General features: G+C 58.6%; 2 protein-coding genes across 10 annotated transcripts in view; one reads left to right on the forward strand and one right to left on the reverse strand.

The window, feature by feature from the left end:
* Positions 1–274: 274 nt before the first annotated feature.
* PRAM1 (PML-RARA regulated adaptor molecule 1) lies at positions 275–7,913 on the forward strand. The gene is made up of 10 exons (XM_042928218.1): positions 275–633; positions 2,701–4,045; positions 4,151–4,217; positions 4,291–4,367; positions 6,791–6,845; positions 6,962–7,070; positions 7,185–7,347; positions 7,425–7,458; positions 7,553–7,587; positions 7,728–7,913. Exons 1-9 carry the CDS (start codon positions 631–633, stop codon positions 7,584–7,586), a joined length of 1,887 nt encoding a protein of 628 aa, XP_042784152.1. The 5' UTR covers positions 275–630; the 3' UTR covers position 7,587; positions 7,728–7,913.
* A 1,028-nt stretch (positions 7,914–8,941) lies between these two features.
* The window catches only part of HNRNPM (heterogeneous nuclear ribonucleoprotein M), a 39,929-nt gene continuing 36,105 nt past the window's right edge, over positions 8,942–12,765 (reverse strand). For all 9 annotated transcript variants that reach the window (XM_042928210.1, XM_042928213.1, XM_042928209.1 and 6 more), the window contains 3 exons: positions 11,714–12,516; positions 11,054–11,105; positions 8,942–9,368 (listed from right to left, as the gene is read on the reverse strand). In XM_042928210.1, coding sequence (XP_042784144.1) covers positions 9,205–9,368; positions 11,054–11,105; positions 11,714–12,516 — 1,019 coding nt within the window. In that variant the 3' untranslated portion in view covers positions 8,942–9,204. The remainder of the gene's footprint in view (positions 9,369–11,053; positions 11,106–11,713; positions 12,517–12,765) is intronic.

Raw genomic sequence — 12,765 nt, forward strand, 5'->3', positions numbered from 1 at the left:
CACCCCCTCTTCACTGGTCTCCCCGCTGTCTCCATGTTCTTCCCACCCTCTCTGGACACCTAGGGTGTCCGGGCTGGGCCCCCTGTCCACCACGGCGTCCATGGCCCATGTGACAGACAGCTGCCCCTACAATAGGGAAGTCCTGCTCAGAGCTGAGAATCCGTGGGGAAGTGTGGAAATGAGGCAGGCGGATGAGGCAACAAGAGCCGGCAGAAGGACCTCCCTCATCACGCTCCCCCAACTCCTCGGTCTCCCGGCCCAGAGCTGACCATGCCCCTTACCCACAGAGAACTCGCCCTCCCGAGGAGTCCTCCCTGGAGACCAGAAGTCAGCCAGCCCTCGGAACTACAGAGAGTCAAGAAACTAGTGACCGTGTTGGGCATGTGCTGACGGCCGATGCCCAAAGCATGGAGAGACAGCAGCGGGCAGGACGGGAACTCAAATGCCAGACAGGATCTGGGGGCAGGCAGGGGCTGTCTCCGCCTCCTTTCCTTCCTCCTCTGTCCTCCCCACCCCGCCATCAGCCCCCACCCCCGTGGGGCCCGTGGAGCAGAAGCCACAGTCACTTCCTGAAGGCAGCGGCCCAGCTCAGGTCCCACTCGCCCTGTGGCCCATCACCCGCCTGTAGCCATGGTGAGTGAACCCCCATCCCTAGAAGAGACCCCCCCCCCCCACCGCCACTGGCCACAGGCAAGGGGTGCTGTGGTTGGAGACTGGAGGGCATATTCCAAGAGGTGAGTGGTAGAGGGGCTAGGAAAGCCACCCAGGTAAACAGCAATGACCATCTCAGAGGCCCAGAGGCGGGAAGCAGCCGGGACTCACTGCTGGGACAGCCGGGGCTCCAAGGGGCCTATGGCCCAGGCTGAGGTTTCGACTTTAACAGGAGGAACAGGTCAGCATGAAAAGCAGCCCGGTAACAGGAGACCAGCGTGAACACAGGGGCTTCCTACGGGTGACGAAGTGGGTCACGTACCCACTGCCCACCCTGCACCCCAGCAGTCACCCAAGTTATGACCCGCTGATCCTGATTTCTCTGGTCCTGTGGGTCACCCAGGGAATCCTTGGCCCCACCCTCTCCCGGAGGGGGGCTTTAATAGAGGTACTTCAGGCCCCGGGGCGGGAGTCACTACCTTTCCTCGTTCTCGGGATAGGGAAAGTGAGGCACAGACAAGAGAGCAAAGTCCACACGGTTCTGCCCTGCCCCCACCCCGACTCCCCAATCTCCTAGGCCCCGGGTGAAGCCAGGATTGGGGGCCTGCAGCAGGGCCACCTCTGGTCAGAGCCGGCCTGGCCTGTCCGCCTGTGTCTGTGACAGAGGGTACAGGGCCGGTCAGACTAGGTGTGCCAAGGTGCACGTGCCTGTGCTGCCGCTTGGGCCTGCCTGCCGGTCAACTGTGAGTGCCCTGACCGTCAGCAAAGGGTGTGTGGGACTGTGACCCTCAGCCCACATCTGCCGCCGGGCCTCTGTGTCTCTGTGTCTCTTTCTTCACGAGGCTTGTGACAGACTGGACGTGGCTGAATATGCCTTTGTGTATATTTATTTCTGCTGAGCCCCCACAGTGTGCCAGGCACTGGAAGGAGAGCAACGAATGAGCCAAGTCCCTGACCTGCCACGGGGTCTGGGGAGGGTAGAGCGAACAAAAAAACAGAACAGTCAGGGCACATTTATGAAACAGTGTCAAATAAACTCTGTGATACTTTGCAGCAAGTACTAAAAGTAAAATGCAGGTCAGGGCGACGGGGAGGACCGGGAGGGGAGGGGGAATCAATTTTTTTAAAATATGGGTGGTCTAGGAGGAAGGCCTCTCTAATAAGGAAATATCAGAGATGTGGTGCCCGGGGGGCTCAGTCGGCTGAGCATCCAACCTCGTCTGGTTCATGAGTTTGAGCCGCGCATCGGGCTCTCTGCTGTCGGCACACAGCCTGCTTCAGATCCTCTGTCCCTCTCTCTCTCTCTCTCTCTCTCTCTCTGCCTTTCTCTCTCAAAAATAAACATTTTTTAAAAAAAGAAGAGAAATTATCACGAGCAGAGACCTGGAGGTGGAAGAGGCGAGAAGCAGGCCATGGGGAGAAGTGTCACGGGCAAGGGGGCAGGACAAAGGCCCAAGACACTGGGGGACGGGAGGGGGGAGGGCGAGGGGGACGAGGAGGTGGCCAGGCGAGGAAGGATCCAGGTAGGGGAGGCCAATGGATGGTTCAGGGCCTTCATGAGGTCTTTGGCTTTTACCATGGGGAAATAAAGGAACATTGCTGGATTTTGAGCAGAGGGGATTCCTCTGGTTGCTGTGGGGGCAGGGCCTGGCCAGAGATGAGACTGGGGGGCGGTGGGGGGGGGGGGGCAGGAGACCCAGGAGGAGGGCCTGGGTTCCTCCCGCCCGCATGACAGTGGTACAGGCAGTGACAAGTGGCTGCATTCTGGATGTATTCTGAAATGAAAACAGAAGGTACTAGGAACGGGGTATCTCAAGGACACCTGCAAGGCACCACCAACTGAGGGGGGACCGGGGGAGCAGCAGGGGCCTGGGTCCTGATGGGGGTGCGCCTGGGGGCACATATGCAGTGCCTAAGTGGTCAGGGCTCCGGGGAGCCTGGAGACAAATGTGGGAGTCCTCAGCCAACACTGGAGAGAGCCAAGGACACAGTCAGGGGAAGAGACGTCGGCAGAGAGTCCCCGCCTGACTCTGGCTCCATGTTCCTTAGGGGAGCCATCAGGACTTCCGGAGCCTTCAAGCAAAGTTCCAGGCCTCTCAGCTCGAGACCAGTGAACTCCCCAAAAAACCCCTGAAGCCTGAGTTCCACAAACCCCCAAAGAAGCTTCCAACAGCTGAGCTAAGCGAGCACCCCAAAAAGCCCCCGCAGCCCGAGTTCAATGCAGTGCCCAGGAAGCCTTCGCAGCCCAGTTTCGCTGATCGGCCCAGGAAGCCCTCCAAACCCGAGTTCAGTGAACCCTCCAAGAAGTTCCCGCAGCTCGGGGCCCCTCAAAAGGCCTTGCCCCCCCCAGAGCCCAAATCCAGCGCCTTCCCCAAAAAGCTACAGCAGCCTGAGCCCAACGAGGCCACCCCAGACCCCTCACAGCCCAACTTCGGTACCCTCCCCAAGAAGCCCCCGCAGCCTCAGGTCGGTGGGCACCCCAGAAAGCCCTCGCAGCCTCAGGTCGGTGAGCTTCCTAAGAAGTGCCTGCCGCAGCCTGAGTTCAGTGAGGTCCCTCAGACACCCCCTTGGAAGGTGGAGACTAGTGGGCCCCACCCCCACCCCTCAAAGCCTGACGTCAGTACCCTCCCCAAGAAGCCCCCACAGCCTGAGTTCGGTGGGCACCCCAGAAAGCCCCCGCAGCCTCAGGTCGGTGAGCTCCCTAAGAAGTGCCTGCCGCAGCCTGAGTTCAGTGAGGTCCCTCAGACACCCCCCTGGAAGGCTGAGTCCAGTGAGCCCCACCCCCACCCATCACAGCCTGACTTCAGTACATTTCCCAAGAAGATCCCAGCCCCTCAGCTGAGTGACCTCCCCAAGAAGCTCCTGCACCCTGATTTTGGAGACCTCACCAGGAGGGCCTCAGAGCCGGAAGTCAGTGTGGTTCCCAAGAGGCCACGGCAGTCCGAATTCAAAGCACCTTCCAAGAAGCCCCTGCAGCCCGAGCCGGGGGGCCTCCCCAGGGTGGCCTCAGAGCCTGAGTTTGGCCTACTCCCCAGCAAGTTCCTGCAGCCTGAGTGCCAGGGGCCCCCCCGCAAGTTCTCACAGCCCGAGCCCAGTGCTCTGCCCAAGAAGCGGCCGCATGCCGAGTTCTTTGGTGATCTTCCCAGAAAGCCCCCTCTCCCTGGCTCTGTTTCGGAGAGCTCGCTCCCCACTGCTGTCGCGGGCCCCGGCCCCAGGCTCCCGCTCAGTCTCACTCACAGCGGACGGTCGAGGCTGGGCCTCAAGCAGGGCCACCCGCCCCGGCGGAGGCCTCTGCCCCCTGCCAGCAGCCTGGGACCCCCTCCAGCCAAGCCCCCGCTGCCCCCAGGCCCCAGGGACGTTCAGAGCTTCCGGAGAGCCGCAGCTGCAGCCACAGGTGGGTCCACAGGTGGGTCGCGGCAGCCCAGGCAGAAAGCCGGGGAGAGGCTCCCGCCAGGGCCCGCCTCCCTCCCGCTCTCCTCCCGCTCTCCTCCCCCCACAGCTCTGAGGAGGGCTCGTTCCGCTGCTGCCATCCACTTCCAGGAGCAACAGACGAAAGACATCCCGCAGTGAGTGTGGGGGGCAAGCGGCCCCGGCACAGGCCCGAGGCCGCAAGAGGCCCTCATCTCAGTATCTCTGCAGGGACCAGGATGAGATCTACGAGCTGTATGACGACGTGGGGCCCACAGACCACTCCGGCCCCAGCGGCGAGGGCAGAGGTTTGTGGGTGGTGGGGCCGAGCCCTCAGCCAGACCCTCCGCCCAGGCACCCGGGGACCATCCATCGCCAGGGCATATTCTGCCGCGCTGCCGGCTGAAGCCAAGTGACCACCCGTCTCCCTGGCAACACTGAGGGAGAAAGCAGAGAGCAGGAAAGGCCCTGCGGAAAGGTCGGACCAGCCTCTGGTGGGCGGAGCAGCCAGTGGGTACGGTGTTGGCCAGGAGTGCGGCCCGGGGCGGTGGCAGAAGGGGCGAAAGAGCCTCGGAAGACTGCGAACGAGGACTTGGTGGTGTGTGAGCCACCAGGCGGGTGAGAGCGAGCCCACGACGCGGATGAGGCCCGCGTTTCGAGCCCAACGCCTGGGTGCAGAGCCAAGGCACCCTGAGCTGGGGACAAGGGGTCAGGTTCCACACAGACCTGTTGTGTCGGAGGTGCTCGCGGGACTCGGGCCTGAACTCGGGCACGGGCTGGAGACGGACACACCTGAGCCTGTGGTCCTCGATACTCTGTGCTCCGGGGTCCCGAAGGCCCCCTTTTCTCCCTTCTCCCCAGTCTCTGCTCCGAGAGAGCAGGAGGACGGCGGAGCCGACCCAACGTGTCCAGTCCACTGCAGGGTCAATGCCTTCACCAATTTCGAGTGGGGGGAAAAAAAGCGGCTTCCGTGCAGGCACCCTACGTGCACGTCACTGACCCTGCACGACCTCCCACCCACCCCCAAGGCCACATCATGCCCGTTTTACAGATGTGGAAGCCTGACCCAACTAACTTGCCCCAGCTCGTTGTCAGTACAGAGGAGCCCAGGTCCTGTGGTCCCGGTTCCCCCGCCCCACCTTTGGAAGGGCTTCCTACAGGGCAACGTTTTACTGGGGGTGCCTTTGGGACGCGCCCGCTTCCTCCCCACCAGCCCCCGCACCAGGTCTGCTGCCTGCACTCCTCCTTCCCGAGCCCCTCCTGCTTCTCCTGGGCTTTCCTCAGGGGCTGCTTGCAACACCCCTCTGTTAGCAGAGCTTCCTGGCAGGGCCCCTCCTGCTTCCGCTCCAGTGAGCCTCCCGTGGCTGGGGTTTGGGGGCCGCTCTTCGGGACAGGGACATGGGGAGAGAGGGGGTGACTCTGGTAACTGTCCAGCAGTCTTGCAGGCATGGCCCGCCCCCGTCCCCAGCCCCAAACCGGCCAGGCACATCCCCACCTCTGCTCACCATCCCTGCCAGTGGACAACTGTCTCTCCCCATTCCGGGTCAGTCGTTCTTTGCGATTCCAATCAAATACACTTCCCAAATCTTTCCCTTCTCAGACACTGTCGGGGGGCGGGGGGGGGGGGGTGACTCACTGTTAGTACCGGTTGTTCCAAAGGCTATTGGCCTTTCCAAGTCTAGCCTCCCACTCTGCCTCACTCTGGAGCAGTGGCGGCCCTCCTCCAGAGGCTCCTCGCACAGCAGGGGGCTTCCCTGGAAGGCGCTGGGGCCAGACCTAGGTGGTCCCAGGACCTGAAGGGGCCATCCTCAGAGCCCGCCTTACTTGTGTGGCCTGATTTGGGTCCCACTGCCAGGGAGCTTGGGCTACAGGTGTGCCAGGGGGGTAGGGGCCCCGGAGTGCCTCCGGGAGGAGTGGGAGCAGCGGGAGGGAGTGTCCTGGGTAAGACTATGGACGGCACCATCCGAGCACCGGGCCAAGGAGGCTGGAGTCTGAAGTGAAAAGGCGGGGGCTTCAGGTTCTGGATCCTTCACTCAACTGGTACTCACGAGGCTCTCGCTGTAAGCCAAACCCTCAGTCAGCAGGCTCCTGCCTGGAAGGCTGGTAGTTTGCCAGGAAGTCAACCCTGACCTGGGAGACTCACAGTATACAGTCTCAGCAGCAGCCAGGCCAGTCCAAGAACCCCACCCCACCAGCCCCTTCGCAGATGCCCACTTCATTTGCTCAAGGATATGCTTTCACCTTATGTTTGACCCAAATCCCATGACAATTCCCAGAAGCCAGCCTACCCTAGGAGACAGACATGAAATAGCCTCAAAAGCCCACAGAGGAATCCTCCCTCTGCCATTCACCAGCTGGATGACCCGGGGGCAGACCGCTTTACCCCTCTCTGAGCCCTGATTTCCCTCCTCAGCAAGCTGGGAATGACTGTATTCTCCGCTACGAGGAAGGTTGTCATGAGGGTTGGAAGGAGTTACTGTGGTGGACGATTTCAGCCTTGCCGATCATGCAGTAACAGTTACGAAAATGAAAGGCGATGCACTAGAACTCACAGCCCAGGAGAAAGGCCTGGGGAGAAGATGGGGCCGGTGGGCAGGGTGAGGGTTGGGAGGGGACTGACGTCCTGAGAACTGACACAGGGAAGGCTCCGTTCCCAATCAAGCCACCAGGGTTGAAAGGGAGGCCTAGCCCAAGAGTCCCTACCCTAACTCAGTGTTCTCCCCGCTCCCAGATGGGGTGCCATCTACGCAGCAACCCCCCAGGCCGCCACAAGACCCAGAGCTCAGGTACCACAGGGCAAAGGGTGTGTGTAGAACGGGGTGGGGCCGAGGTCTGGGAGGTCAGGAAGGGGACGGGGGTGGGGTGGGGGGCACATCTTGCTCAGGACCCTCCAATTCCTCAGGAAGGAGAAGGCCCCCCAGCCCCAGCAGTTGCCACCTGCAGACCTTAAGTCTCTGAAGCAGATCCGGAAGGCAGAGAAAGCCGAGAGGGAGTTCCGGAAGAAGTTCAAGGTGTGAACACCACAACTCTGTGAACAGGAGCCCTGGGAGATCTGGCACAGCCCTAGGTGACCAAAGCCCTGGGGTGACAGCACAAAACAAAAGCTCTAACTTCTCCCTCCCCAGTTTGAGGGAGAGATAGTGATTCAGACGAGGATGATGATCGATCCCAACGCCAAGACGCGTCGCGGGGGTGGCAAGTACCTGGGGATCCGGCGTGGGGAGATCCTAGAGGTGATCGAGTTCACCAACAAGGATGAGATGCTGTGCCGGGACACCAAGGGCAAATGTAAGTCAGGCCAGAAAGTCCTAGGGAAACGGGCCGCCACCAGAGCCGGGAGCTCACCTATTCCACTCTTTTTGCAGATGGCTACGTGCCCAGAACAGCTCTACTGCCCCTGTGAGTACTGACTGGCCCTGGCTGGGGGTGGGGGGTAGGGGGCTGGTCAACGGGCCGAGGTGACCCTTACTGACCGAGCTGTACTTTCCGCCAGGGAAACGGAGGTGTATGACGATGTTGGCTTCTAGGGTATGTAGGTGCTCTAGGTGGGCTGGAAGGGATCACGGTGCCTGGAAGGAGGTAACCCCTCCCACACCCCGTTTCCCCAGGGGCTGCTATCTTCTTGGGGGGTGGGGGGGCAATGGAAGTCACCCTCCCTTCCTTGGCAGACCCTCTGGAGAGCCATCCATTCCCCAGGGGACAGTAAGGCCCACAGGTGTGGGTACCCAGGACAACCTGCCCGCCCAGCCACCTGCTAACCCAGGAGCCTTGGATCCCAGCTTGGCAGTCACAGAACCATCCGGGCTCGTGCCTGACTGCACACGTGAACCACATAAAGCTCCTATTTAAAGCGATCCCTGCTTCTTGTCTTTTCTTTCTGCCCTGACTGGCACCCAGTGGAGACATGATCTCCTTGGGGGTCTGTGAAGTCGACCCTGTACCCCCACCGTCTCACCCATCAGGGATAAACACCAGGAGAAGTGTGACGAGGAGGGGACAGCAAGGGTAGGACGCCACATCCAAACACAACAAGCAGTGGCTGCAGCTCCAGGCGGGCTGCCAACAGCTGTCTAGCCCAAGTGGACCTATGTGTGAGGTCACATCCTGGTGGGCGGGGGAGGGGTGACCCAGTTCTGACAGAGCCCAGGTATCCCGCTCCGCCTGAGCTGCTACAGGACTAAACATGCTCAGAAACTCACACCCCGCCTGGTCTGTGGTAGCTAAGAAACGCTGCCTTGGACTGAACGAATACACCCCCCCAAACACACAAAAATTTCCACGTTGAAAGCCTAATGCCCAACGTGATGGTATCTGGGGGGGTGAGTGGAATTGGTGTCTTTATAAAAGAGGAAGGAGAAGCCCTCTGTCCCTTCCCACCATGTTGAGATTATAGCTACAAAGTGTCGTCTATGAACCGCGATCAGGTACCCTCACCAGACGTGGAATCTGTTGGGTGTTTTGATCTTGGACTTCCCAGTCTCCAGGACTGCGGGAAATAAACGTCTGTGTTTAAGCCGCCCAGTTTATGGTACCTTTGTTATAGCGCCCGAAGTAGACTACGACAAAAGCCAAACTGGAAATGAGCCTGACACGATGTCTACGCCCCAAAGAGTAACTGTAAGCAAGGAGGGGGGATGGCGGCTTTCAGAACCACTAACATCCAAGTGCATGCCAGCGCTGGAGAATCCAAGTCCGCTCAGTTTCCAGAGAGTTCTCCTGAAGTGGCTGAGGCCCATGTCCTCCCCCCATCGGCGTCCACACACACAGCAAGGATGGGGATGCGACCCCCAGTGGCCAGAGCTCCAAGGGTAGAAGGAAGACTGGTTCTAGCTCCCCAAACCTCAGGTGGAGGCCCCACAACACACACGCAAAAAAAGCAAGCGTCTTTTCAGGAACTGGTATTTATTATCAAAGTCATATTCGATGTCAACAAGATGCCACAACTACAAAAAAAATTGCGCACATTGCAATCTCAATGCAAACAGTCAAATGGAACCCCAGTCATTAAAAAAGTAATTCAAATTACCCCAAAAAGCAACTGAATTTTTTAAACATCTTTATACATCCAGCCAACAAATTAAAATGGTTAACAAGAAAAAATACAAATTCAGAGGTCTGGTATCGATGTTTAAAAAAGGCAACTGCTTAAGCATTTCTATCAATTCGAACATCAATCTCTCGGCCACTCAGCTTCATCCCATTCATCATCCGGCAGGCTCTCTCAGCCACCTCTGGCGACTCAAACTTAACCACACCGCACCCCTTGGACTTCCCGTTCTCCATCTTGATGTCGGCATACAGCACGTGGCCTGGGCACAGGGAGGGAAGAAGAGACCACAACTCATCAGGCAAACCCAGAGCTCAGCCTCAGTCTGGGCTCCACTCAGTCCAGATCACCTGTTGGATTTCGGTGGACAGAGTCAAAAGGGAGAGCGGCCCTGGCACATGAATGCTCAGAACGCAGCAGCCGGAACCCAGAGACGATGGCCCTCAAGCCACGTTGCCATTCTTCTGCCAAAGGACAATAATCGGACCGGCCCGCGACAAGACCTCCTGGCAGCTTCACACGCGCATACCCTTACGCTCGAGAAAGTTAAGAGGGGGGCCGTGTGCAGCCAACTTTATAGGTGAATTTTGCAGAGGCTTGGGCTTCAGGACCCCACGCCACATGTGCAAGGCCATCATGATACAATGGACACTCTGTACTGTTCAGATAGAAGCTGCATCCTAATTAGGAAGTGGGTTGCACACTATTTATTCAAGCACTGATTAAGCATCCAGGTATGTGTCAAGCACCATGAAACAAGTCTGTAAGGGGGAAGAGCAAAGGACAGGACCATGCAGCCTGTGCTAAGGGACCCACGTTTCTAGAGCCATTAACTCAGCCTGAGGGAAGGTCAACATCTCCAGGGCTTCTCAGCAGAAAGTTCTGAAAGACCTTCACCAGAAGGAAGGCTCTTGCCATCCCAGCTCGAAAATAAAGCACTTCTGAAAAATGGCACTTGCAACTCAGGGTTCAGGAACAGGAAGGAGAAAGGAGATGAAAGAGGAGGGACTAAGTTGCCAAGGGGCTGGTGAGTTTCTCTTTTGGCAGCCGGGTACCTCCGGGCCTCTCAGGCCGGAGAGCAAGCAGCATGATCCAATCTGACTTTTCAGACTGCCTACTGTACAATGTGGAAACTGAGTGGGGAGAGGGCACGAGGGCGTGCTATGGCTCAACAGCTGCCCCAAGAGAAGAACCAGGAGAAGCAGCAAAGTGGTGCAATCTGAGCCAACACTGAAACAGGAAATGAGTAAAGATGCTGAGGAAGCCTTGACCCAGCAAACCGCCCAGACTCCTGGCTTAGGCCTGGGGCTCCCACTTGACAGGGTTAAAAAACCAGAGGTGATGTGAGTGAGGAGCAGGGGTTCACCCGGTGACAACTTCACTTCCTTTTGGCCACAAAGCGAACCAAATGGTGGCCTGGTGTGCCGGGAAACCAGAGCCCCTAGGCCTCATTCACACACACACACACACACACACACACACACACACACACACACTCTCTCTCTCTCTCTCTCTCACCCCTGGGAACTCCTGGGCAAGTGCTCTCTGAGGCATGAACCAACAGTGCTGTGGTAGAAAGCAACCTCGGATCAGTATTTGTTTTATTCAGCTTTGTCACTTAGAAGCCATGTGACTTTGGGAACGTGACTGCCTGACTCATCTGTAAAATGGGGACATCACCTCCTTTCAAAAACCATAGAAGAATGAGGTTGAAATGAGAACACAGGTGAGAAGTGTCTGACACATAAAAGGAAACCCAACAGCTGGCTTGACTATCTGCACAGGCAGAAAAATGGCAAGTCCCATCAGTCGCGAGTCATGGCAAGTGGCAGTGAAGACCAGGATGGGAGCTTTGCTTCACCCCTCAAATGCATCACTAACAAGCTAAGACTTCGGAGGCCACACAACACACGGAAGCACCTAGAAAGCCTTTTCTCAAACACTTACCACATTCGTTGAATTTGTCTTTTAGCATCTTCCATGTAAAATCAAATGGGAGCTAAAGGGAAAAGGAGAAACTGATGAGTGACACAACCAAATCCTAACACCCTAACGCATAAACCTCAGGGTCTCTTGGGGGCGGGGGGAGTGGTTCTTGCTGCACCAAGAAACATCTCAAACTGAGATGATCAGCAGAGAACAAAACAAGCCTGCCTGGAACGAGGTTCTAAACCAGCACACCAAGTACACTTCCTTGTTCAACGTGCAGAAAATGCAGTCGCCTATGGTGAGCGGCCCACAGACCACTCCACAGTAGCTGAAGGTGGCCAATCTGGCAGAAAGAGAATTTAGATACAGCCCTTTATCCCTCGGTCTGCCACGCCCAGGTACAGCGGCCCTTCAGGCCAAGGGAATCAAGCAGCTAGGGCTCCCGAGCTCACGGTCGGTTCCACCCAGCAGTCCGAGAAGCCCCGGCTCCTGCTGCACACATACCGCGTGCTCTTACGTTCTGCCCTGATCCTACCAGCACCAAACTCTGGGGACAGTGGCAAGGTGGCCTTCTGTGCTGCTACTCTGCTCCCCTCCTGGGGGCACCCCCCTGACTTCGACCCGCCCCCTCCCCCTCTGTGCGTACCACCACCAAGAACCTGCCCAAGAGCCACTTACATTTCTCACAAATATCTGGCAGGCCTTCCTGGCCACCCCAGGAGCATGGCCTCCAGCTCCGCCAAAGGAACCTGCGAAGCTTCCTCCAAAGTTGCCTCGCTCCATCTCGATGGCGCGGTCAAAGCTGGCACCGCCACCGCCACCCATGGCCAGGCCCATGCGCTCAATGCCAGCGCCCAGGGCCGGACCCATGGCAGGGCCCATGCGCTCCAGGCTGTTGGCGCCCATGCGCTCCAGGCCCATGCGCTCGAGACTGTTGGCGCCCATGCGCTCCAGGCCCATGCGCTCCAGGTTGTTGGCGCCCATGCGCTCCAGGCCGGTGGCCATGCGATCCATCACAGGGCCCATGCGCTCCAGGCCAGCCCCCATGCCTGCGGGCACCATGCGCTCCATGCTGAGGCCCATGCGCTCGATGGCAGGGCCCATCCGCTCCACACCAGAGCCCATGCGCTCAATGGTCTGGCCCACGCGGTCGATGGGCGCGGCCATGCGCTCGAGGCCAAAGCCCATGCCGGCACCCATGCGCTCCACTCCGGAGCCGATGCGCTCCATGGTCTGGCCCATGCGCTCGATGCTGGAGGCCATGTGGTCGAGGCCCAGTGGGCCCATACGCTCGATGCCCGAGCCCATGCGCTCAACTGAGCCCATGCGGTCCATGACCAGGCCCATGCGCTCAATTTCGGAGCCCACTCGATCCATGCCATGGCCCAGGCCTGCGCCCATGCGCTCCATGCCGGCACCCCCAATGCGGTCAATGCCAGGGCCCATCCTCTCGATCCCAGGCACACTGCCTCCACCTCCACCTGAAACAAGGACACAAAACACAGGCAGATATCAGGGACTTGCACGCTACGTGCACGCACCACGCCAGAAAGGTGACCTGGGTACAGAGACCGGGGCACTCCACAAACTCAACCACAGTTCAGGAATTAAGTCCCACGACAATTTATCATGAGACACCCCTCAAATGTGGACAACTGTTAAGGCAGGGTAGCGAGGACACCATTCTTCCTATTTCTGTGCCACAGCTGAAATGTCCATAATAAAATTTA

Source organism: Panthera leo, chromosome A2, assembly GCF_018350215.1.
Source record: "Panthera leo isolate Ple1 chromosome A2, P.leo_Ple1_pat1.1, whole genome shotgun sequence".
Lineage (NCBI taxonomy): Eukaryota > Metazoa > Chordata > Mammalia > Carnivora > Felidae > Panthera > Panthera leo.